At 44.2% G+C, this 23,933-nt stretch overlaps 1 protein-coding gene across 1 annotated transcript in view; it reads right to left on the bottom strand.

Moving 5' to 3' along the window:
- Positions 1-23,716, bottom strand: part of DNAJC18 (DnaJ heat shock protein family (Hsp40) member C18) — a 34,694-nt gene extending 10,978 nt beyond the window's left edge. Inside the window, exons 1-7 of the mRNA XM_032777696.2 lie at positions 23,605-23,716; positions 22,026-22,209; positions 19,936-20,081; positions 16,879-17,064; positions 7,272-7,384; positions 5,444-5,553; positions 1,085-1,257 (exon numbers count right to left, since the gene is read on the bottom strand). Of these exons, the coding sequence (XP_032633587.1) occupies positions 1,085-1,257; positions 5,444-5,553; positions 7,272-7,384; positions 16,879-17,064; positions 19,936-20,081; positions 22,026-22,209; positions 23,605-23,641 (949 nt within the window). The 5' untranslated portion in view covers positions 23,642-23,716. The remainder of the gene's footprint in view (positions 1-1,084; positions 1,258-5,443; positions 5,554-7,271; positions 7,385-16,878; positions 17,065-19,935; positions 20,082-22,025; positions 22,210-23,604) is intronic.
- Between the last annotated feature and the right edge of the window lie 217 nt (positions 23,717-23,933).

The raw sequence follows: 23,933 nt of genomic DNA, 5'->3' as shown, positions 1-23,933 counted from the left end.
ACTTAACCACTGGAACAATTTAATAAGGGCTGTGGTGGATTCTCCATCACTGGCAATGTTAAAATTAAAGTGAGAGGTTTTTGTAAAAGATAGCTGTAGTTGAAATAGAGCATACTGGACTTGAAGCAGGAATTAGTTCAGGGAAGTCCTATGGCCTACATCATGCAAGAGGTTGGACTAGATCAGGGGTCTCGAACAGCCTACCAAGCTCCCCGTGCACCCCGGAGTTATTTCCTGCAGACACCAAGCAACCCTCCCCTGCTGCTCCCAGCATGCTGCATCCCTGCTCCTCTGCCTACCTCCAGGCACTTCCTGCTGCCAAGTTAAGGTTGATGTGAGAATAATAATTTTGAATTTCCTAACTTTTGTGCATCTTAAAGTCTCAACATTTTATTGTCACTTTTTGCATTGCATTTTCTTAAAATAAAATAAATTCTTGACGGTGGTAAATAACATGACCCCAGACTCAAATAAAAGTGGCACATTCAAATAAGCACATCCTTTGTGCCTCTGTCTCTTTAAAATGTGATACAAAGTAACATGGTATGTGAATGCCATTTTCAAATTTTTTCTGGATCTGTCAAAGATCAGATGAATAAATGTGGTGGATTTTATTTTTAATACATTGCTACCCAAGTTATTCAAGTGTAAAAGAAAGCACCTAAAAAAAGAGTCCACTGGTGAAAAACACTTAAAATTCATCTCTTAAAATCAACCAAAATGAACTGTGTCAAGCTTTCAACAATTAACCAGGTGACAAAACAGAGCAGGTGTGACAAAAGCCAGGGCAAAGGTAATTTAGGCTGAGAACCACTGTTCTAAACATTTACCACTGTGGGCCACATATGTAGCTCTCTCTGTGTTATGTGGGCTGCATTCACACCATATACATATATATATACACATACACTACCTGTATGGCCCTGAGGATGCCACATGGGCTGCAGCTCTGTTCTTCATGGTTTAGAAAGTTCTCTCTCTCTGTAACCTAGGGCTTACAATGGAAATACCTTCTCAAGCAAAGCCACGCTCTGACTTCCTGTGACATGTACCTACACACTTATAAATAACAAAGATTACTTACTTTGTTGTTTCTCCTTCCAGCAGCTGGTCTGGATATAGTCTATATAATCCTTTTCAACCGTTTTCTCTAGCTCTTGAAGTTCTGCTCCTTTATAACTATTTTCAAAGTTTTTATCAACATAATAAGGCACCTGCAGGTTTTGTGTTTCTCTAGGAACGGTATGGCCTATGGACCTGTGAGAACAGCATAGAGACAAATGTGTTTTTAAGGCAGTTCAGAAATATCAAGGAAAGTTAAAAAAGGCAAGGAGAGAGAAGTGCTCATTCATTCGAATATTCCCAGCAGGAAATACCCGTAACAACTTCACGGCAGCTATTGCAGAACTACAGCGCCCTCAACCATTCACTAAAGGCATTACACATCTCCCTGCTCCATAATCAACCTTATACCTTCCTAACACAGATGATGAAATAAACATGACTGGCTAGAAAAACACAGTGAAGACACATCTAAAGAGATTTAAAATGAAAAATGGAATCTAAAAGGAGCAACCTCAGAATTGATACTGCCCAAACTCAAGTACGGTATGCATTATTGAGACTGCATTTTTCTGGGGAGTTCTTGGTAACTTGGTCAAGTCACTTCCAAGACATAAAAAGGCCTAAACACAGCTTTGTTTGCCTGCACTTTCCAACAGTCTCCTGTAAACATCCGTGGGAAACGACTGGACAAACTTGAAAGGACAGCAGTCTTCAGGGTGCATTTAGGGCACAGGGCCAAATATCTGAGGGTGCAATGTGACTGTAGTCATATAGCCCATTCCACGTAGATTTCCACTGCCTCACATAATATTTTTTAGGCACCTGAGGGCAAATGATAGAATCTTGTGGAATTCTGAATAAGGGATGATCCTGGTTCCATTTCTTTCTAATGTTTTGAAACTGCCCTGCAGTAAGGGGAGTTGTGTGGAGCTAGCCTCTCTGCCTTCTCCACTGGTTTAAACCACATTCTTCTTTCTAATCTTCTTGGCTCCTCTCTTTGCATCTTTCGAATTGTTGCCCTGGATGAGGGGAAAGCAGCCAAGAAGGGAGGGTCACACTCCATCTGACATGCCTCTCCCTCCTTCCACAGTTCGGTTTGTCCCTTCCTTCTTGGTTTATTAAAACCCCTTTTTTCTTCCTCTCTCACAAGGTCTGGGGGGTTTATTTCCTGCATTAAGAACAATGGAGTTTGTAGGAGTTTAATTCCTAAAGATAAGGTTTAGCGGCAGAGCATATGTGCCTATGCGCAGAGCTGAAGTGTGACTCTCTTGGACCAAAGGGCATGGAGGCAGCAGAAAGGACTGCCTATTCTGGGAGCAGCCGGGAGCGTTTCACTTGGGATTGGCACAACTCAAAAGACTCAGTGGGGGAGTATCTTGCTATCTGCCAGACATGCAGGCTGACATCTTGAATTTTGGAGCAGCCGGAAAAACAACATCCCATGAAAAAAGACAGAATGCGAGCCCAATCTCAGCGAGTTCCAGTTATGCTACCCTCAATAGGGGTGCCATTTAGGAGGGACAATTTCCGCCTTCCCCCATGAAGCACCTCAGCCCCAGCTGCAGATAAAGGAAGCATGTAGCTGAGGGCAGGCAGAGACAGAAAGCAATGCCCTCCCACAGCGGCTCTCCCTTGGCATCATTGCCCTTCTGCAGCACTCTGGGGAGGAAAGCTCATCCTTCTGGGCTCCTGATCACCAGGCTTGCCAGTATCTTGGAGCAGGAGCCATCTGCTGCTGGCATGGCCTGTGGGGTGGACGCCTTCCTGCATGCTGAGCATCCTGGCTGCCAGGCATCTATCCTGCTGAAGGGGTACAGGGGAAAAAGTGCTGGGAAAGGCAGGCAGCAAAACCCCCAGAAGTTCACTGAAAAGTCTGGAAACTCCACCCCACAGGCAGCAGGATAGGGAGCAAGTCTCCCACAACAGGAACTGTGGTGAAACCTGATCCTGCCCGTTACCTCTGAGCTGACAGGGAGAGCGCTCTCTGCTAAGGAGGTGGAAACAGATACAACCCTCGACATGCCTGACAGTCACCTTGTGGCACAGGATTCATGTGATGTTCTTGTGATCTCTCTCTGAAGGAGCCCCTCGATCTCAGCGCTGCCTCTGTTCCGGCAGTGCAGTGACTGGATTCGTACTCCTACCTCACTAGCCCCTAAAACATGCTTTAATCAATGTGTTCCCTTCTGTGACAAACTCCAGACTTCCAACTCCTTTCTCGGAGCTTGCCAAGAAATGGATCACAATGCAAATGCACACTCTCGAGTTTTTTAATTCTCTCCACCTCCAGTTACTTTATCATTAGACCTTCACTTCTGTTATCTTGTCAAACAGCAATTGAAGTTCATGTTTTTCTGTCACATTTTTCAAATGAAAGCAAAATATGTTTTATGTCAATGGCTTAAGATGGATGGTTTGTTTTTTGTTGTTGTAGCCTTGCACTAAGCCAGGAAGGTACTGGTATGAAAAGAAGATTTTAAAAAGTATGGTGTTAGCACTGAATTTCATGCTTTTATATTTTAAAAATCAAAGACAGGTGATCCTGCATAGTCAGAGATATCTGGCAAGCAGCTGTAGGCATTAACTGCTGTGACTGCACCGCTATCTGGAATCAATAATATTTTACTGTATTTGTCTCCTGTATGGTCTGAACTTTGCTGCTTTATAAGTTTGAAAGTTAGATTTTATTTGGTACTGGGTCCTAGGTGCAGATTGCTTAGCTTTAAAAATTTCCGGTTTGTCCTTTTGTTGGTAATTCTGTTGTAGAAAGCCTACATAACGATATAAGAAATAACCCCAACAAATGAAATAGACTGATTTTTAACTTTTATCCTTCCAAAAATCCAAGAGCTGCCAGTGGCCAAAGCAGCTCCTGGACTCCTGCAAGAAGTTGCCCTCCACTGAAATCTGTAATGGCCCCCCTGTTCTTTAAAGGGGGCAAACCTAGACCTTTCAAACACTGGATTTTATTAGAAGTGCACGCTTGTGGCTATGCCCCTCCTCTCACACATGGTCCTCATGTCACCTGACCAACAACTCTCAGTACTGGGAAGGCCCAAGCAAAGAGGGATAGCTCAGTGGTTTGAGCATAGCCTATTAAACCCAGGGTTGTGAGTTCAATCCTTGAGGGGGCCACTTAGGGATCTGGGGCAAAATTAGTACTTGCTCCTGCTAGTGAAGGCAGGGGGCTGCACTTGACGACCTTTTGAAGTCCCTTCCAGTTCTTTGAGATAGGTATAAGGAGGAGACAAAGTGTGACAATGCCCTAAAATGAGGGGGGGGATTTTGTTGCAAACAGCTAATTGCTTTTTAAATGATAAAACTGCAAAGAGGCAAATGCCTAAACCTTCAAACTCATTTTATTCCGGATTAACAAAGCAGAACCCCCTTGGGCTGAGTGTTCAGTACTGCAGGTTTCTTTCCCACCTACTTGTTCCAACTCTCCTTAAATATCCCTCCACAGTCATGATAAGCCTTTCGATCCAGCACGGACTGAACACCAAGCTAATACTGTTCCAGTGTTGCATGAGGGAACCGCTTTGGATTGAAAGGAGGATCTGAAATGTTTCCCTGACACTCATTCATCCAACTGAAAACACCTGCAGGCCATGAACCGCACCAGTCCACAACTCCAAGCCCATGGATATTGAATTTACACTGGTGTATAAATCAACCATGCACATCCTTCCTACCATTCAAATCAACAATACCTTTTCAACCCCAGGATCTTTATAGGGTCCTGTGGTGCTGCCATCCTGAGCACGCAGGAGGTCTCATGCCTTACAGCTCCTCAGCTCCACCTAGCTACTGCTCCTTTCCCTTCAAAAGAGAACTAGTGGTACTTGGGGGATTTTCCCTTGGAAGGAGAGTAGAGCCACCCACCAGCTCTACAGCCCAAATTGGCCTAGTCTCTTGGGCAGCATTTCTATTTGTGCTAGATGAACAGGCACGTGGGTTTTCCCCAAGCCCTGATTAGAACTAGGCATTCCCCACTCCTTCAAGGGCTAACCAGGTTGCTCTGTAATGCTCCAGATCCCGCTAGTTTAGAAGGTGCTAAATGCTACTAGACCACCGTATGAAAGTGTTTTAAACCAGATGGTGAGCTCTCTGGGGCAGGCACTGTCTTCTGTTACTTGTCTGTATACAGCCTGTTACAATGGGGCCCTGCTCCTTGATGGTTTTGTATTATGACAGTGCCTAGGAAAACCAACCAATAAACATGGAAATAGCCCTAGTCCCTTAATTACAAAGTGATAATGCTTTCTGCAGAGAGCAGATGGGAAAAGTTAGTGAATTCTCTATTAAGTCCAACATCCCTCTACCTCCTCACTCCAAGTAACCTAGACCAGATAAACCGTTTTTTAAAAATTGGACTTACGATTTGTAGAACAAGCTGTAGGGTGGATTAGTGGCCATCAGCTGAGTTATAACTGACACAACTATGATCACCAAAACTGGCAGCAACTGAATAAACGCAGAGTATGTATTCTGAAATGGACAACCATAGTTAGTGGATGATAAAAGTTAAAGATGAGAATAAGATCTACTAGCTCATAAAAGGCAGGATGCGGTCTCTAGGCAGACAATGTATCAGATGATAATCAGACAAGAACAGAGACTATCCTTGAGTTAACAGAAGAAGCGTGACATTTAAATTTCAAACTAGTTAAATTTCAAAATTACCTTTATTGGAAAAACACTAATAACCTAAATTTCAAATAAATAAGTAAGTTTTCTCCTAATCAAATTTTCATAAAATTTCTTTAATGCACAATTCCATTTATAAGTCAAATAACTATCCCTCAAAAAGTATGTGCATACTGTGCTGCCAGGAAGCTGCAAGGAACACCCTGCTTGGATACAGTTTATATCTACAGGTTCCTTGTAGTTTCTAAAATTTACAATGTTTTTTTCTCAAATCCCACAAAATACTTAAAATCCCAATGACAAACTCTTAAGAATGTTAAAGGTTAATAAATAATACACAGTGCAATTCGGAATTAGAGATGTGTATTTTCTTTTATTTGATTGAATATGTTTCTCAAGGTAAGTGAATTTAGTGCAAGTGAAACAGCGATGGCTCTAGGGACAAAAGTCTCTGTTACTCCATAAAACTAACAGCCCGGACAGTAACAGCGTTTTTTTTACACTGTCCTGCCCACCTGCCTCAACCTTGGCCCTTAAGGGGAAGCGCAGAAAGCAGTCTGTAGCTATTCAATCCTTGGTGTCTGTATCAAGATTACCACAAGAATGCTCACTGCAACCGTATGTGATATGAACACTCAGGAGAGCCACCAGCTTTTTTGGTGCCCTAGGTGGTGGAAGGTCCTGCCCCCGAAATGCCACCCCCGACAGAGGCGGCGGAAGGTCCCGCCCCGAAAATGCTGCCGCTGACCGGGGCGCCTGAAGATCTGGCTGCCGTGGTCACCGCCCCCCAAATGTTAGCGCCCCTAATGGGTTGCGCCAGCCCTGTGAACATTTGTCTGTCCACACCACAAACTTATTTCCCATTAGGCTACACAACAGACATTGGATGGTAATGATTTTCAGCCACTACTGATCCATTTCAACTGATGAAAGACTGTAGCTCTTTTCTGAGTCCCCCCCACAATAAGATACATTTTGGAAGTAGCAAATAAAGAGACAAGTAGAATGGTCCCACATAAAAAGTCCATTCTGATTGTAAAAATATTACTGGTTCTAGAGGCATTCCCCATTTTAAGAACTGTAGAACCTGAGTTATGAATACCTCAGGAATGGGTTGTTTGTAACCCTGAACAAAACATTATGCTTGTTCTTTCAGAAGTTTATAACTGAACATTAACTTAATACAGCTTTGAAACTTCACTATGCAGAAGAAATATGCTGCTTTTAACCATCTTAATTTAAATGGAACAAGTCCAGGCAGATTCCTCACCTTGTCAAATTTTTTTTTAAACTTTCCCTCCATTTTTTTTGTAGTTTACATTTAACACAGTAGTGTACTGTATTGTTTTTTTTCTGTTTTGTTTTGTTTCTGCTGCTGCCTGACTGCATATTTCTGGTTCCAAATGAGGTGTGTGGTTGACTGACCAGTTTGTAACTCTGGTGTTCATAACTCTGAGGTTCTACTGCATAGGGAACACTACTGAAACCCACATGAACTTGAAATGTGCCCACTGAAGCCATGATCAATACTTAAAGCTAACAGCTTCCACCCACGGTACCTGAGGCCTGTTCTCTTCCTCCTCTTTTTCCTGCATCCAGGCTCTCTCATTTCGGTGTCGCCGCCGATAATAGTGAGCATCTGGTGTTACATTTGAAAACATATGAATATTTCCTGTTTTAAAAAATCCCAAAGAGGTGAACTAGCCATTTTCATTCAATTGCAGACATCTATTATTCCTCCGAAATTCTAGCTGGCTATCCCACCTTACAGTAAATGGCCTGAGTTACCAGGCACAGTCATGAGAGGCCAGATTATAAACTTCAAATAATATACTTCAGAATTGAAATTCCAAAACAGCACATGGGAGCTAGCCATCATGCAGCATGTTGGGGCACTAGTGTGCCAAGAGAAAGGGAATGTTAAGGAAAAAAAAACAACAACTAAAGGCAAAGCAAAACTTCATGCAAAACCATCTCAATTAATTTTCTAAACAAAAAACAAAAACAGAGACCCACTGGGGTTTTTATACTGCTGTCACATGACTTTTAGCATGTCCTTGAGAGACTATTTTGCGCGGGAACCTGAGGCTCTAAATATAAGGCCTGGTCTACATTACGCGTTTAAATTGATTTAAAGAGCGTTAAATCGATTTAACGCTGTATCCGTCCACACTACAAACGCCCTTTATATCGATATAAAGGGCTCTTTAAATCGATTTCTGTACTCCACCCCGACGAGAGGAGTAGCGCTAAATTCGATATTAACATATCGGTTTACGGTTAGTGTGGACGGAAATCGACGTTATTGGCCTCCGGGCGGTATCCCACAGTGCACCACTGACCGCTCTGGACAGCAATCTGAACTCGGATGCAGCGGGCAGGTAAACAGGAAAAGCCCCGCGAACTTTTGAATTACATTTCCTGTTTGCCCAGCGTGGAGCTCTGATCAGCACGGGTGGCGATGCAGTCTCAAATCCAAAAAGAGCTCCAGCATGCATGGACCGTACGGGAGATACTAGACCTGATCGCTGTATGGGGAGACAAATCTGTTGTATCAGAGCTCCGTTACAGAACACGAAATGCCAAAGCGTTTGAAAAAAAATCTCCAGGATACACAGCGCTGCGTGACAAGCGTAACGGGAAGCCAGAGACTCAAATGGACGCTCATGGATGGAGGGGGTACTGAGGACTCCAGCTATCCCACAGTCCACAGCAGTCTCTGAAAAGTATTTGCATTCTTGGCTGAGCTCCCAATGTCTGTAGGTTCAAACACAGTGTCTGGCGTGGTTCAGGGAATAGCTCCTCAGTTTCTTCCCCCCCCCCACCACGTGAAAGAAAAGGGAAAGAAATCATTTCTTGACTTCTTTCAATGTCACCCTATGTGTACTGAATGCTGCTGGTAGACGCGATGCTGCAGCAGTGAAGAGCAGTATCCGCTCCTCTCCCCCTCCCCGGTGGTAGACGGTGCAATATGACTGATATCCGTTGTCGCCATCAGCCCGTGAGTGCTCCTGGCTGGCCTCAGGTGAGGCTGGCCGGGGGCGCCTGGGTAAAAATGGGAATGACTCCCAGTTACTCCCAGTAGATGGTACAGAACGGCTGGTAACCGTCTTCATCATAGCAACTGGGGGCTGAGCTTCATCAGCCCCCTCCCTTTCCTGTGTAAAGAAAAGATTCTGTACTGCCTGGACTGTCATAGCCCCGGGAGGCTGCCTCCCCCTCATTTTATCTCACTAACAAGTCTCTGTTTCTTATTCCTGCATTCTTTATAACTTCATGACACAAATGGGGGGGGGCAGGGACACTGCCACGGTAGCCCAGGAAGGTTGGGGGAGGAGGGAAGCAACGGGTGGGGTTGTTGCAGGGGCACCCCCTGTGAATACTGACACGGAGCAGCTGTGCTCTGATACACTGGTCCTCTAATACACTTGCCCCTTATTCTAGGCAGGACTGACTCTATTTTTAGAAACCATAAGGGAGGGATTGACTCAGTCCCAAGTGAGTCAATCCCAATTTTGCTTTTGCGTTGCGCCCCCGGCCGATTTCAGCCAGGGGCACTCATGATAGCAGCGGACAGTACAGAGGGGGAGAGATAACTGTCATCTCATTGCCAGTTTTCTCCGGCAGTAGACGGTACAGAACGACCGGTAACCATCTCTGCTATCATTGCAAAAGCAAGTGAATGCTGCTGTGTAGCGCTGGAGTATCGCCTCTCTGTCCGCGGCATCCAGTACACATACGGTGCAGGAAAAAAAAAAAAGCTGAACGGGCTCCATGGTTGCCGTGCTATGGCGTCTGCCAGGGCAATCCAGGGAAAAACGGCGCGAAAGGATTGTCAGCTGATGTTTTCCCGGAGGAAGGAATGACTGACGACATTTACCCAGAACCACCCGCGACAATAATGATTCAACCCAGAATTCCAAGGGGCGGGGGAGACTGCGGGAACTATGGGATAGCTACGGAAGAGCTACCCACAATGCAACGCTTCAGAAATCGACGTTAGCCTCGGACCATGGACGCACAACGCCGAATTACTGTGCCTAGTGTGGCCGCATGAAATCAAATTTATAATATCAGTTTTATAAAACTGATTTTAGCTAATTCGATATTATCCCGTAGTGTAGACGTGGCCTAAGTAATAGGCTTTATCATTCAGTCCATAAATTATGCTGCTCTTAATTACTAAATTTGTCCTGCTGTACTCATTTCTGTTCTCTTTCTTTGAGCTCTTTATTGCCTCATTAAGGATTTTGTAATGAGAGAAATACTACTTGATAAAGAATACAATTCAGGATTTCCTTTTCTTCTAGGCTAAAGACAGATACAGTATATAGCTGATTTATTTTAGAACTTCTAAGATGGAGAAAGAAAGAAGCACAAGCTATTTTGATCAGAATGATACTGTTAAAAAGCTCCGTCAATTTTGAAAGCTATGGATTTTACATTACATGAACACCGGAATAGCTATGCTCTTTTCTTTTAATTCAGGCTCCAAATTAAAAATGTTTGTCCTAATCAGGACCACAGAAATACGACTCCATCTTTAAGCCTGCATGAAATTAATACAACTTTACACTTCTATAACATCCTTCATCCAAGCTTCTCAAAGCACTTCACAAACATGGACAAGATAACATTGTTACAAGAAACTGAACTTAAAATAAATTCTTTGACTTTCATTTATTAAAGTTTAAATAACAAAATGCCCATACCAAAGCTCGAGGCACCCTGCCAATTACTTGCAACAGCATAATGACCATCCAGCAGCATTAAAAAACATCCCATTGGTACCATAAACTCAGCTTACTTGCAGCATTAAACAAAGAGTAACAAATTAACTCAGGGCATGTCTACACTCTGGGCACTACAGCGGCACAGTTGCAGTCCTACAGCTATGCCAGTATAGCACTGCAGCGTAGACACTTCCTATATCAGCGGAAGTGATCTTTCTGTCAATGCTGGTAAACTGCCTCCCGGAGACAGCAGCAGTTAGGTTGACAGAAGAATTCTGTCATCAACCTCGCCGCGTCATGCTGGAAGTATGGTCAGCTTAACTATGGCACTAACGGTTGATCTAAACTTAAATATAGATCAGAACTCAGTTGGCCAGCAAATGGAAAGGAACAGAAATGGACCCCCTAATGCCTTTGGGTCCATATCTTCCATCTCTCCAAAACCCGATTAAATAAGTGGCTTTTGTAGCATGCACAGGTCATCAATTTCATAATATTTCAGACAAAGTGGAGGGAGCAAGTTCCAGGATCCCAGGACCCTCACGCAGAATACCCTACCAGCATAAGAAAAAGTTTGGTGTGGAATTATAGTTTTGCTCATCTCCAAAGGTTTTCAACTCCAATTCCCCAAAAGCCTATGCTTCAGCTTACAACTGTTTTGGTGCATATGGGATTTGTTCAAGTGCACCAAAACAGTTGAATGGATTTTCCTTAATTAAAGCGAAAAATAACCTTTGAGCTAGGAAAATGTATAGAATGTTCATCTCAAAAGTTTTTTTTGGAGGAAGTTATGATTTGGTTTTAATATCAAAACAGTTTTAAGCTTTGTTTAACCTGGAAGTAGGCAAAGCATACACAATTTCTGCTTTGCAAAAGAATTGCAAGGAAAACGTTTAGTCGTATAGCAAATAGGAAGAAAAAAAGTGTTCTAAAGACATAGCTATTTAGTTTTAATAAGGAGTTGTAATGAAAATCCCTGTGCTCCCTTATTTTTCTTTGCCACAGAAATCTGTAACACCCTCACTTAGGCCTTTTCTACACTACAGAGTTTTTTTTTTGTGCAAGTTATTCCAATGATCAAAAACTGGTATAATTACATTGCTTGTGCATGTTCATACAATGCTCTTTTTGTTGTTGGAGCACATCCATAGTTGGTGCTTTAGCATCAAAAGTGACAGCAGTGCTCTATGGGTAACTAACCTACTATGCTACTTGCTATTTCTGCAGCTAGGAGTTGTGGAATGGCGGAGTGGATCGCAGTGCACCCTGGGTGCGGGTTCAATGTCCTGACTCATTTTTTCCCGTCCCACCATTCCATGGGCTTCCATCTGTGTTTCGTGGTGTTTTCAATGGCCTCTGTTTACTGTGCGCCCAGAGCCTGCACTGCTTTCCACTATTGTGGTCACTGTTATAACACATCACAGCTAGTGATGCTGTAAATCACAGCAGCTCTCATGGCACATCTGCATATACACAGGGTACTGCTACCCTGGCAGAGTTACAGTGCCGGCAGTTACATAGCCACTCAGAGAGTGCTGAAGGGAAACTGCTGTTGTGTGTTCACATTGTCAGCTGCCTGCGCAATAGCACGTTCACATTTGCGGCACTTGCATCGGTATTCGGAGTGGTGCACTCTAAGCAGCTGTCCCACAAAGTATCTCTTCCTCTTCTGCCACTAGGAGTTGTGGGAAGGCGGAGGGGGTCATGGGGCATCCTGGGCCCTGTCCCAATGCCCCATGATGCATTGCTTCGCATACCAGCAATCCCTGTGCTACCGTCCGCATTTGGTGCCATCTTTCAATGGTTTGTGTACTGCACGCAGGAATGGATCCCATACTGTTGACCAATATGCTGCTTGCTCTCACTAACACGTCATGAGTGTAGTGGAGTTATTCCTTAAACTACAAAGGCAAGAGGAGTTTAACACCGATCTCTCCACGTGTACTAGCTATGACATGAGATTGCTTGTGGCATTCACAGAGGTGCTGACCACAGCAGAATGCTGGTTTCGGGCTCAGGAAACAAGCACTGAGTGGACGGATCACATCATCAATGCACGTCTGGGATGATGAGCAGTGGCTACAGAACTTTTGGATGAGGAAAGCCACATTCCTGGGTCTGTGTGATGAGCTCGCCCCAGCTCTGCGGCGCAAGGACATGATAATGAGAGCTGCCCTGCTGCTGGAGAAGTGCATGGCGATTACACTGTGGAAGCTGGCTACTCCAGACTGTTACCAATCAGTCGCTAACCAGTTCGGAGTGGGAAAGTTGGCCATTGGACTTGTGTTGACAGAAGTGTGCAGGGCCATTAATTGCATCCTGCTCCGAAAGACCATGACTCTGGGCAAGGTGCGTGACACTGTGGATGGCTTTGCAAAAATGGGCTTCCCTAACTGTGGAAGGGTGATAGATGGCACACATATTCAAATGGTACCAGACCACCTAGACACTCAATAACCTTTAAGAGCCGCTTCGTGGCTTCATTCATGTGCGCCATATTCTCCTTTCGGTCCCCTTTCTCGCTGTCCCACCACTCCTTCAATTCTTGTTTTTCAGCTGCGGCATGCATCATGACATCACACAGAAAATCCTCTTTAGTTCTTTGTGGCCGCTTCCTAATTCTGTGCAGCTGGTGATAACAAAGAGGGAGGCTGGGCTCCCAAGGTCTTATCTGTGAAAGCCAAAATGCAACATTTCACAGAAAGCAGTATTGTTTGCAACACACAGACCACTGATTCAGTGATTTAAAACACAACTACTATTCACATACCTGTCACTAACTGGCTGACGACAGGCAAACACACAAGACCCCCAAAACGGTGAGTAACCACAGGGGCAGGGGAAATCAGTGTTCCAGGACAATACTGCACACTGGGCACGTGGCTCTTGGGGAGAGCCAGCATTGTATGCGGGACCTTACAATCATTACTGTCCCCACATTTTCCACAGGTTGTGTTCATTATGGAAGATATCTTGCTGCTGAGGGTAAGCAGGAAATCAAGGGAGGGTCTTCTCCAAGATTGTGACTTCCATGCTGGCCCTTATGCGGCTTGCCTTTGTGCAGCAGTGGTCCCCCCCAGTGATGGCAGAGTGGCATGGGAAAGTTACCCTTAATGGGGCAAGAAACAAAGCAGATCTGCCAAAGAACCTGTGGCAGCAGATTGCCCAGTATCTCCATGAGCGTTTCTTGGAGATCTCTGAGGAGGATTCCCGTGAAGTGAGGGAGTCAATCAACACCCTGTTCCATTATTTAAAATAGGCACGTGGTGAAATGCACATCATACAGACACACCTGCTTTCTGTAACCCTGCTGCCCACAACAACTCACTTCAGCGATTACCAAAATCAAAGCCACTTACCAGGGGCAGCTTCTCCTGTTTGTGCTTTGCCAATCTCTGACAGCTGTGACTGGTTAGCCTCCTCCGGGGTAGAGAAGAGCTCCTGGCTGCATGCATCTCTGGCCTCCAAGTCATCCTCTGCCTTTGGGTCTTCCCTCACCACATCCTTGTCCAAGATTTCCTCCTCTTCGCTTGGTGCACTTTCGACCGGCACACAAGCCACCGAAGTATCCACAGTGGCCTTCACTGTGGAGGTGGGGTTGTCACCGAGTATTGTGTCCAGCTGTTTGTAGAACTGGCAGCTCATGGGCACAGCACCGGAGCAGTGGTTTGCCTCCCATGCCTCGTGGTAGGTGCTCTGCAGCTCCTTCACTTTGACCTGCCCTGCAGTGTGTCCCAGTCATGGCCCCCTTCTGTCATGAAATCTGACTGTAGGTACCGTAATTCCTACAGCTGCAGCGCAGCTGGGACTGGACAGCCTCCTCTCCCCAAATCCTCATGAGGTCCAGCAGCTCAGCACTGCTCCAAGCAGGGGACTGCCTGGTGCGTGGAGCAGGCATGGTTACCTGGAAAGATGAGCTGAGACCACTGTATACCTCACTGAGCAAACAGGAAGGGGAATTTCAAAATTCCCAAGGAATTTAAGGGGTGCGGATCACGGTTGGTCACCTGAGGGCAGGGCAATACAGTTCAAACCGATGACGAGAGAGGCGAGAACAGGCATTGTGGGACATCTCTTGGAAGCCAGTGGCAACACTGTGATCGACCAGAGTGTCTACACTGGCACCACTGCGCTGTAGCCCCAATGCAGAAAGCTGAACGTCTCGTCAGGGTGTTTTTTTTACAGCGTTGCAACTGCGCAGTTTCTGCACACTAAGTGACTTGGCAGTGTGTACACCTCAGGAGTTACACTGCAGAAAGCTGCTTTACTGCACAGATACTTGCCAGTGTAGACAATGCCTCGGTGAGCTGTCTATGACAGCAGCACTACAGGTGATGTGGTTGGCAAGCACACTCCTGATCCCTGGAGATAAACACCGTCTCCCTACCTCCAAACTATTTCTGGCTTCAGGCAATGGAGAGAGGGAAGAGGCAGTTTTGCCAACCACAGCTGGAGTTAAAAATGTGGCCCACAAGGAATTCAACCTGCCTCAGCCCTTGCTGTGTTAGTGGTTCTCACCCCTGGAGCTCAACGCTGATTAGGAGCTCTCAGGAGAAGCAAGACGACACAGGCAGGGGTTGGGAGTGTGCTGGCTGGCCACACCAGAGCAGCAACAGCATGAATGGTTCACTGAACCATGTGGAAATGCTGCTGTTGTAGTAGCACATGTGAAGAAAGCAAGGGTAGGGTAGGGTAGGTTTTCGCATTGTGAAAATCTGAAGTCAACGAACAATTTAAAATTGTGCAACTCAGGAGTTTTGCTAAACATATAAAGGAAGAAATGAGAAAAGAGTAAAAGCAACTGGCACTTTAATTATCGGGTTTTACTGTTCTAAAAAGTACAGTTAGGCTATGTCTGCACTACAAAGTTAAGTCGACTTAAGTTATGTTGACAATCATCCACCGCTGTAATTAAACTGCTTTTGCACGTCCACATAATGCTCTTTGTGATGTCCAGTTAGTGCTCTTGCATTGACAGAGTGGTGAGAGTGTGCAACTCACCACCATCTGCCGCCAGGTGTTCTGGGAAGGGATCACAGTGCATCATGGAGCTCGGCTCAGTGGCCCACGGTGCAGTTTTCTCCGTCCCACCATTCTATGGGCTTCCTACGATGTTTTGCACCACTTTCAATAGCGCCTGTAAACTTCCTGCCCATCATCTCTGTCTGAAACCATGGATTCTGGACTGCTCTCCAGTATTGTGATGAGCATTATGAACACAATGTGGCTGATCCTGCAGTATTTCGTGACACTGTGGTGTCTGCTCTGCTGTGTGCCATGGAAAGACACAATTCAAGATTGATGTTGGCATTCACAGAGCAGCTGCACACAGTGGACCGTCAGTTCTGGGCATAGGAAAGAAGCACTAAGTGGTGGGATTGCATCGTTATGCAGGTATGGGATGATGAGCAGTGGCTGCAGAACTTCCAGAAAAGTGGCTCTGCACGTCCGAAACTGTGTGCAGTGCTTGCCCCTGCCTTGTGGCACAAGACCACCAAAATAAGAGCTGCCCTAACAGTGGAGAAGTGAGTGGTGATTGCTGTGTGGAAGCTGGCAACTCCAGACTGCTACCAATCAGTTGCGAAACAGAAGTCCACCATGGGGGTTGTAGCGATACAAGTGTGCAGGGCCATTAATCGCCTCCAGCTACAACTGTCTGTGACTCTTGGCAACGTGTGGGAAATAGCAGATTGCTTTGCTGTAATGGATTCCCTAACTGCGACAGGATGATAGATGGCATGCATATCCATATTTTGGCCCCAGACCACCTTGCAATGGAGTACAACAACAGAAAGGGCTACTTTTCTATGGTATTGTATACTGTGGTGGATCATTTCACCAACAGCAACGCATGGTGGTCAAGGAAGATGCATGACACATGTATCTTCAGGAACACTGGCCTGTACAGAAAACTGCAAGCAAGGAGTTTCTTTCCAGATCAAAAGATTCTAATTGGGGATGTGGAAACGCCAAGAGTGATCCTTGGAGACCCAGCGAACCCCTTGCTCCCATGACTTATGAAGCCATACACCAGAAACCTTGACTGCAGCAAGAAGCATTCAACAACAGGTTCAGCAGGAGTAGAATGACTGTTGAATGTGTATTTGGCTAATTAAAGGGTCGCTGGTGCTCCTTTTTCGGCAAATTAGACCCGAATGAAGAAAATATTGCCATGGTCATAGCAGCCTGCTGTGCTCTGCATAACATTTGCAAAGCTAATGTCGAGATGGTTTTATTATGTCAGCGTAGCAAGAGAGTTATATTGGCAGGAGGAACACTGCAGTGCATAAACCTCCACAGTAAGGTTGATGTAAGCTGTCTATGTCAAGTTAGCTGTGTAATATAGACATGGCCTTAGGTTCTTAAGCAGTATCAAATAAAGCTAACTTTCCAGCTCTTTACACTTAGAAGACAGTATAGACAGAACACTGACCTGTAGGGAAGTGCCCACCAAAAAACATGTTGAATATTTCTTCTGGTGTGATGTCTGCTTCAAATTCCCTGTAATAATCATAATTCCTAGCCCGGGGAGTGCCGAAAGTCTCTTGCTCATCCCCAAATTGATCATATCGTAATCGTTTTTCAGGGTTGCTCAGAATGGCAAAAGCATTGCCTATTGCTGCAGAATAAGAGAGAGCAATATTACATATTTACTTCGTGCAATCTTTTCGAGTCAATATGCCTTTCATAAGCTAAATTTTATAAGATGAGTAGCAACAAGTTGATAGAGGCAAATTTTCTGTTGGACAAAGTGTAACATGTAACCATCTGGACAGAGAGACGCGATGTCCATTGGAGGTGTTATTCATAAAGCAAAGTGAGTGCCCCTTTCAGTTATTCTTATGAATACTGGGATTAGCACTGATGAAAGCTGTGCACTCATCTTGGATGGAAGCAGGAAGTTAAAACATCTCCTGTAGCATACTGAAGGGTTGAAAATACTCAAAAAACTGGGGAAGAGACCATTCTGGAAATCTGTTAAAGGGCTGAGTGACATTACAGCATTTTACTAAGTCTGAAACCAGTTAGTGACATGGTAGGCTTTAGACACAGTGTGTGCCCACAAACCACATAGTTAATTACATGACATTGCATCCTTCCTGTAGGTTGTGTACTTTTAACTTTGTGTTAAGTTAACTTGTGTTACATTCCTATGAGCTGGACAAGATAAACACTATGATCCTCCTAGGATTTACCTCAATCAGCTGAAAGGTTACAACTGCCTTGTCTTCACTAGACTTGTAACACAGGTTAGCTTAGCATGGGTTAAAAATATCATTTTTCCTAGTGAAAACAAGGCCTTAGTTAAACAAGGGCAATTGCGTGTACAGCATATCACAGAGGGCTAAGTGAGAATGGCAGCAGGGTTAGAGTGATCTCATGCACCAGAGGAAAGAGGAACAGAAGGTGAGGTGAGGGATGGCCATTATCTTACAAATGCCCACTTGCTGGCAACCCCATTCAAAGGCACAGTTTTGAGCTAGGGGAGTTCCACCAGTCACCTGAGAGACTATCAAGAATAGGGCTCGATCACAACATTTGGGGAACAAATTCTCAAATAAGGATCAAGGAATTTACAATAATTGCCTTTATATTAATCAGTGGTAGCTTTCAAAATTGTTCAATTTGCTTTCTAATGCCAAAGGCAATCCACTAGACATATGTTTAGCACTGAGATAGCCTTGGAGAATTAAAACCTCTCTTCACAGAATAAGTACATCACTGGCAGTTTCCCCTGTCCTCTACACATGTCTCAACTCTGACTTGAAACAGCCACCAACAGACCTGTTTGATGTTCATGGCCATTTCTACTCAACCTGTAGCCACTTCACTGAGACTGAAAATAAAGGTACAAACTGATACACTTACGTGTCTACCAGGACCTGAAATATGAGAATTGTTTCACATTGGCTACCATACAGCTAGTCAGCTGGCAATGACCTCATCACTAGCCACCTGAACTGGCTCTAAACTAGTGCCCCAAAGATGAAAGACTCCACATTTTATTACCAAACCCTTTAGCCACCATGTCTCCCCAGACCACACCAACATCTTTAGATATTAATTTCTGATGGTCAAATAGCTGCAGCAACAAACTCAAGTATGCAATAACTTTCTCTTGGAAAGTTGTGTTCATATAGTTTTTTCTAATGTTCACGGTATCTAAATATTAATGCAAGTGAAGAACACTGAAGTTTGATTTTAAAATTTAGAACTTTTGTACCACCTTAATGCTATTTGAAATACATTTTTCACAGGCAAATTTACACTGAAAGCAAACCCCCAGCCCCCCAAAAACCCAACAAGTTTGAAATTTCATGTCTTCTTTACCTTAACACTGGCTAACTGAAAGTAAGGCTTTGCCAAACTCTGTGTTAAGATAATCCTGGCCATAGTTGGAAGATAAAAAAAGAAGGTATAACAGCTTTAATTTAAATCTTTAGATACTAAGATTGTTGATACAGATAATATAATCTTAATATAAAATTCAGAGAATCAGAATAACACACAAAAACTTTCAAAGTTTTCATGATTTTTAACTCATAATTAGGGCCCTACCAATTTCACGGCCACGAAAAACATGTAATAGCTGGTGAAATAAGCCCTTTCCCGTGAAATCTGATCTCCCCATGCTGCTCTGGGAGCACTCCTGCTGGGGGGCTCCTCGCTGCAAGTCTCTGCCAGGCTAGGGAGGAACAGAACTTGTCCATTCCCTCCATGGCTGCGCTGGGGTGGGCGGGGATCAGACCCACCTCCCAGTGCCTCCCCCTGATTCAGAAAGCTCTGGGACTGGGCAGCAGCCCTGAGGTTGCTGCAGCTGGAGGATGCTTGTGGAGGCGGATCCGATCTCTCCCTGCTGCTGGTACCACCCCAGCCATAGGGCTCCTAGCTGTGAGAACCCACCAGGCTGGGGAGGGACAGGATTTGTCCATTCCCTGCAAGGTTGTTTGGGTTGAAGAGGGAGGAGGAGAGATCAGACCTACCTACGGGTACCTTTGGGTTGGGACCCCCCAGTTACAATTCCATGAAATTTCAGGTGAAACTGACCAATTTAAAAACTCTCTGGCCATGAAATTGATCAAATTGTACCCTGACTATGGTAGGGATCTGCTCACAATCTAGTAAATACAACATACAGAACAACAGGTGATTAGATAACCAGGGAAACTGTTGATCAAATGGATGAGGGCAATTCGTTACAAACAATACTGCTTAAGCACCACTGTGAAACTTCAAAGGGATTTAGGATGCCTTTTCATTTTACTACTATCCTGCATCTCACAGAGGTCTGTACTTTGAAACGCCTCCTAACAAAGACAATTCTTTGTCAGGCAGCTGTGGGATTTTATGAAAAAAACTGTATGCATCCTACCATCACCTATGAAAATTATAAGCTGTCTGTGTTTCTATGAAGTCTTCAGCCAGGAAGTCTGAAGCAAGCCTTGCTGAAAGATTCTTTTTAGAATAAACCATACTTCATCTCACATACCTTTAAAAGCTTCTGTTGCTCCAGGAGCACAGTTCTTGTCAGGGTGAAATTTAAGGGCCAGTTTTCGATAAGCTTTCTTCAAATCCTCCTCATTGGCATCTCTCTCAACTCCCAAAATTTCATAATAATTGCTACACTTCTTTATTCTGAAAAGACAAAATTGGGGTTTTTTTGTTTGTTTTTTTATTATCTGCATGCCTCCTCCTACAATACAGTTGAGAGAAAAATTTACAAGAAACCAAATAGACAGCACTTAATATAGGTGAGGAAAAAGTAGCAGCAGAGAGAGAGGCTGTACGTTGCTAAGATGCATGAGGAATGAGAGCACTGTCCCAGGGATGGGGTCACATGTATAACTTAAGATTCACTTAGTAAAAATGTAAATGCTGAAGAAAGGTTCCAGGTTGTGCATTCTAGAAACTGAAGTCTTCTGTTAAGCCACAAAGCAGTTGCAACACAGGCAGAGGTAACACAAGCTTCCCCACCAATCTAGCTCAACCCTCAACTGAAAGGAGGAGATCTAAACAGCTGGTGTGTAATTCGGTCTCCATGTTCACCCATCTCTTGCCTGTCCTGGTAAGAAAGCCATTAGTGTGCCCATTTGTACCATGCACATAACTTCGGAACCTGAACACCTGGCCAGCTGGAAAACTAGACATCGCCAGGTTCATTTCATATATGATAGAAAACCAGACATACGTATTGTCTGCAGTAGAAGAGTTTATTTAAATTACTTTCACCTGAGAAGACTACATTTAAAATCCTGACACTGATCAACAAGTGAAAAGGAGCTTGGTGGGTCCCCCATTGTTATTTCTATTTGTGCAAGCCACGACGTTTGTCTGCATATCTCAGATACTTATATAGACCCCATCCATGTTGTACCTGAGCACCTCATAACCTTTAATGCACTTATGTTCACACCACCTCTGTAAGGTAGGGAAGTACTATTATTTCCATTTTACAGATTGAGAACTGAGGCACAGAGAGACTAAGTGACTTTGCCCCGGGTTACACAGGACATTTGTGGCAGAGCAGAACCTGAATCCAGGTCTCCCACAACCCAGACTAGTGCACTAACCACTGAACTATCCTTCCTCGTTCTCTACTTCAGCAGCTCAGGGCAAAAAGGGCTAAAACTGAGATTCACTGACAATGCAGGAGGGTGAACAATACTTGACTATACTATCCTTTGCCTCAGCCATGCCTTATTTTCATGAGCAGGGCTCCAGTCCTGTGAAGCACTGCACACAGAGGACACACATATCTACACAGAGCCCCACTGAAGTCAACAGAAACAGGGGTCTTCCCCATGCAGCGGTCCCTGTAGGAACAAGGCCTAAATTTAAACATACAGTTTATGCTTATTTTCATCAAATCCTTCTTTTTAGGGAGTCTGATTCAGATGGAAAAGTAAGCTTGGGCTGAAACTTAGAATTTCAAGTCTTAGCTAGAGCTAGGTCTCCTCGCCACAAAAAAATAATTAAAAATGGTTCTACCTTTTAAAGTTTAAAACCTAGTAATCTAAAAAGGAAATGTTTGTGCTCCTGTGACTTAAAAAAAACAGCTGTTTTAAAATGATCTTTTGCTAACTCTTTAGATTACAATATGGGTAAATTAGCTGCAGTATTTTTAGTAAAAAGTTAAATTTAGGAAGGCAATGTGACTAACATTCTGTTTATATACAGCAACCTTTGTTGATCACCTATTATTATGCATATTCCTCCTATAATTATGATGGCTCCATAGTTTAAACCGACTAGATACGAAATACAGATATTCATAACAGACATAACTGTTCATTATTTGTGACAAACCCATAACACCTCAAGGAAGTTTAAGTTAAAGTTCAGAATATAGTTGATACTACAGATTTCACCACTCAGAGATACTTATAATAAATGGGCCCAATTTTCAAAAGGTGCAGAGCACCCAAAACTCCAATCAATCAGACCACAAGTGCACATTAGCTGCTCAGGACTACAGCTGCTTTGCAGTTGATATTTGGTTACTAAAAGATCATGTATGTGAGACTTTTCCCTCTGCCAATACAATTTAATACAATAGTCTACTGAAAATATTTTGTTTACCTTTGTACCCCATACAACTGCTCCTCTGTGTAAGTCATATTAGCTTCTTCAGAGCCTGCTTGACCCCTCTCATTGTCGCACTTCTCGTTCTTCCCTTTCATACAGTTGCTGCAAGCACAGAAGTCAGAACTCTCACTGTTTTCCTCTGTTGAGTGTGCATTTCTTCTGAGCACGTCAATTAAGGCTGCAAAGCAACATGTCCCCATTATGACTGTATTACCAAAAATGCAGTGACATATCATTGCATGTTTCACTGTACAATAAACAAACATTTAATTAGAGAATTAAAGTATTAATAAATCTGGTTAAAGAAATGTGTTGTAAAGAAAGTACCAAACTAGCAAGTAAAAAAAAGAAAGGTCTTGAAAGTAACAAGCTATAAGGCCAGATGGAATGAAGGAGGGAGGATGCTTTGTTCAAAGAATGAAATAAGGAAAGTTCCTAAAAAGGCCTCTGACCAATAGCGGTGACTGCAGATGGTTTTAAATAAGACAAAGAAACTGTCTTAAAAATAATCAACATGGACCTTCCCACTCCATTTATCAGTGTTCTCAAAAATTGGGGCCTATGTGAACTCAGATGCAAAGGAAAAACTGTTAGTCAGCAAGGAGGAGGGAGAGAGACATGGAGGAAAGGCCTTCAGAAGAAAGGAGGTTGGAAACTTAACTGGATTAAGACTGCAAATAAGGGAGAACTGCCTCAAATCAATTTTTCACTGAAGTCACCAATTGGCAAGGACATCACTTGTTTGTTGATGGGTATTAAAAAAAGTAAGCTCTTAAAGGGTTCATTGCTAATACCTGCTTGACCACGTTGGAGTGGTCCAGTATGAGTCTAAGCATCCCTGGTTTTAGCCCATTTGTAACTATCTCGATCAAATGCTTATAAATGTTTTGTTACTGTTTGGAGTAGTACATTGCTTATTATTTCAGCACGTTTAGAGCAACTGTATAACTATCAGTCAGCCTTTGTATTTAATAAAGGAATTTATGGTTAAATTAGTGTTGTGATAATATCCTGCATAAATAATCCCAATATTCATTCTAATGGAAACATCTTTTCACATACAAAAATCCATGAAAGAAAAATTCATCTTTCATCACAGCATTATCCATGGATTATCTTTAATGGGGGTCTTTTTTCTGTGTGTGTTGTAGCTGGGAAACATATTACACAAAGCAAGTAATAGAGAAAACAAAGGAGAAATATCAACAAAGCAAGAACCAAATACAAATTGCAAATTAATAACAGTGCAGAATAATATAAATGCTGCATGGACTGGAAACTACAGCTTCAGGGCTAGGTTGCACAAAACGGTATGCAGAGAAAAATGTAATGTAACTTCAAGCCCTTCCTCAACCCCACAGTAACCTCATCCCCACTCCCTGCCCAGCCCCCACAGTGCACCCTCCCCTCCCCACTCCTTTCCCTGCCCAGCACCCCCAGTACCCCCGCCCCTCAGCACTCCCTACCCAACCCCCTTCCCCTCTCCACTCCCTGCCCAGCCCCCCAGTGCCCCCTCCCCTCCCCAGCCCTCCGAGGTCCCTCGGCCGCTGTCAAGTGCCGCGGCGCTCGGTACCTTCTGCCCAGCGCTCCCCGCTGCCCAGCCCCGCCATGTTGTTCGGGGGGAAGGAAGGGAGCGGGCGCAGGACCCGGCGTTACTGCGGAGCCGGCAGAGGGGGGGGGTGGTGCGAAGCCCCCTGGGTATTGTAGTCCTGCCGCTGGACTACATTACCCAGGAGCCCCGCGTGGCTGGGGGCAGGGAGGGCGTTAGGCGCCTGGGGTCCGGGTGAGTGGCGACGTCATCGTAGTAAGCGATGACGTCACGGAAACGCTCAGTGGCGTCATTGATATGCTTTAAACTTAACCTCCCAGGCAGCTATCAGGTCTGTGGCACTAGGGCAACAA

This window comes from Chelonoidis abingdonii, chromosome 7 (assembly GCF_003597395.2).
Source record: "Chelonoidis abingdonii isolate Lonesome George chromosome 7, CheloAbing_2.0, whole genome shotgun sequence".
Taxonomy (NCBI): Eukaryota; Metazoa; Chordata; order Testudines; family Testudinidae; genus Chelonoidis; species Chelonoidis abingdonii.
This window is presented reverse-complemented; position numbering and strand designations above follow the sequence as displayed.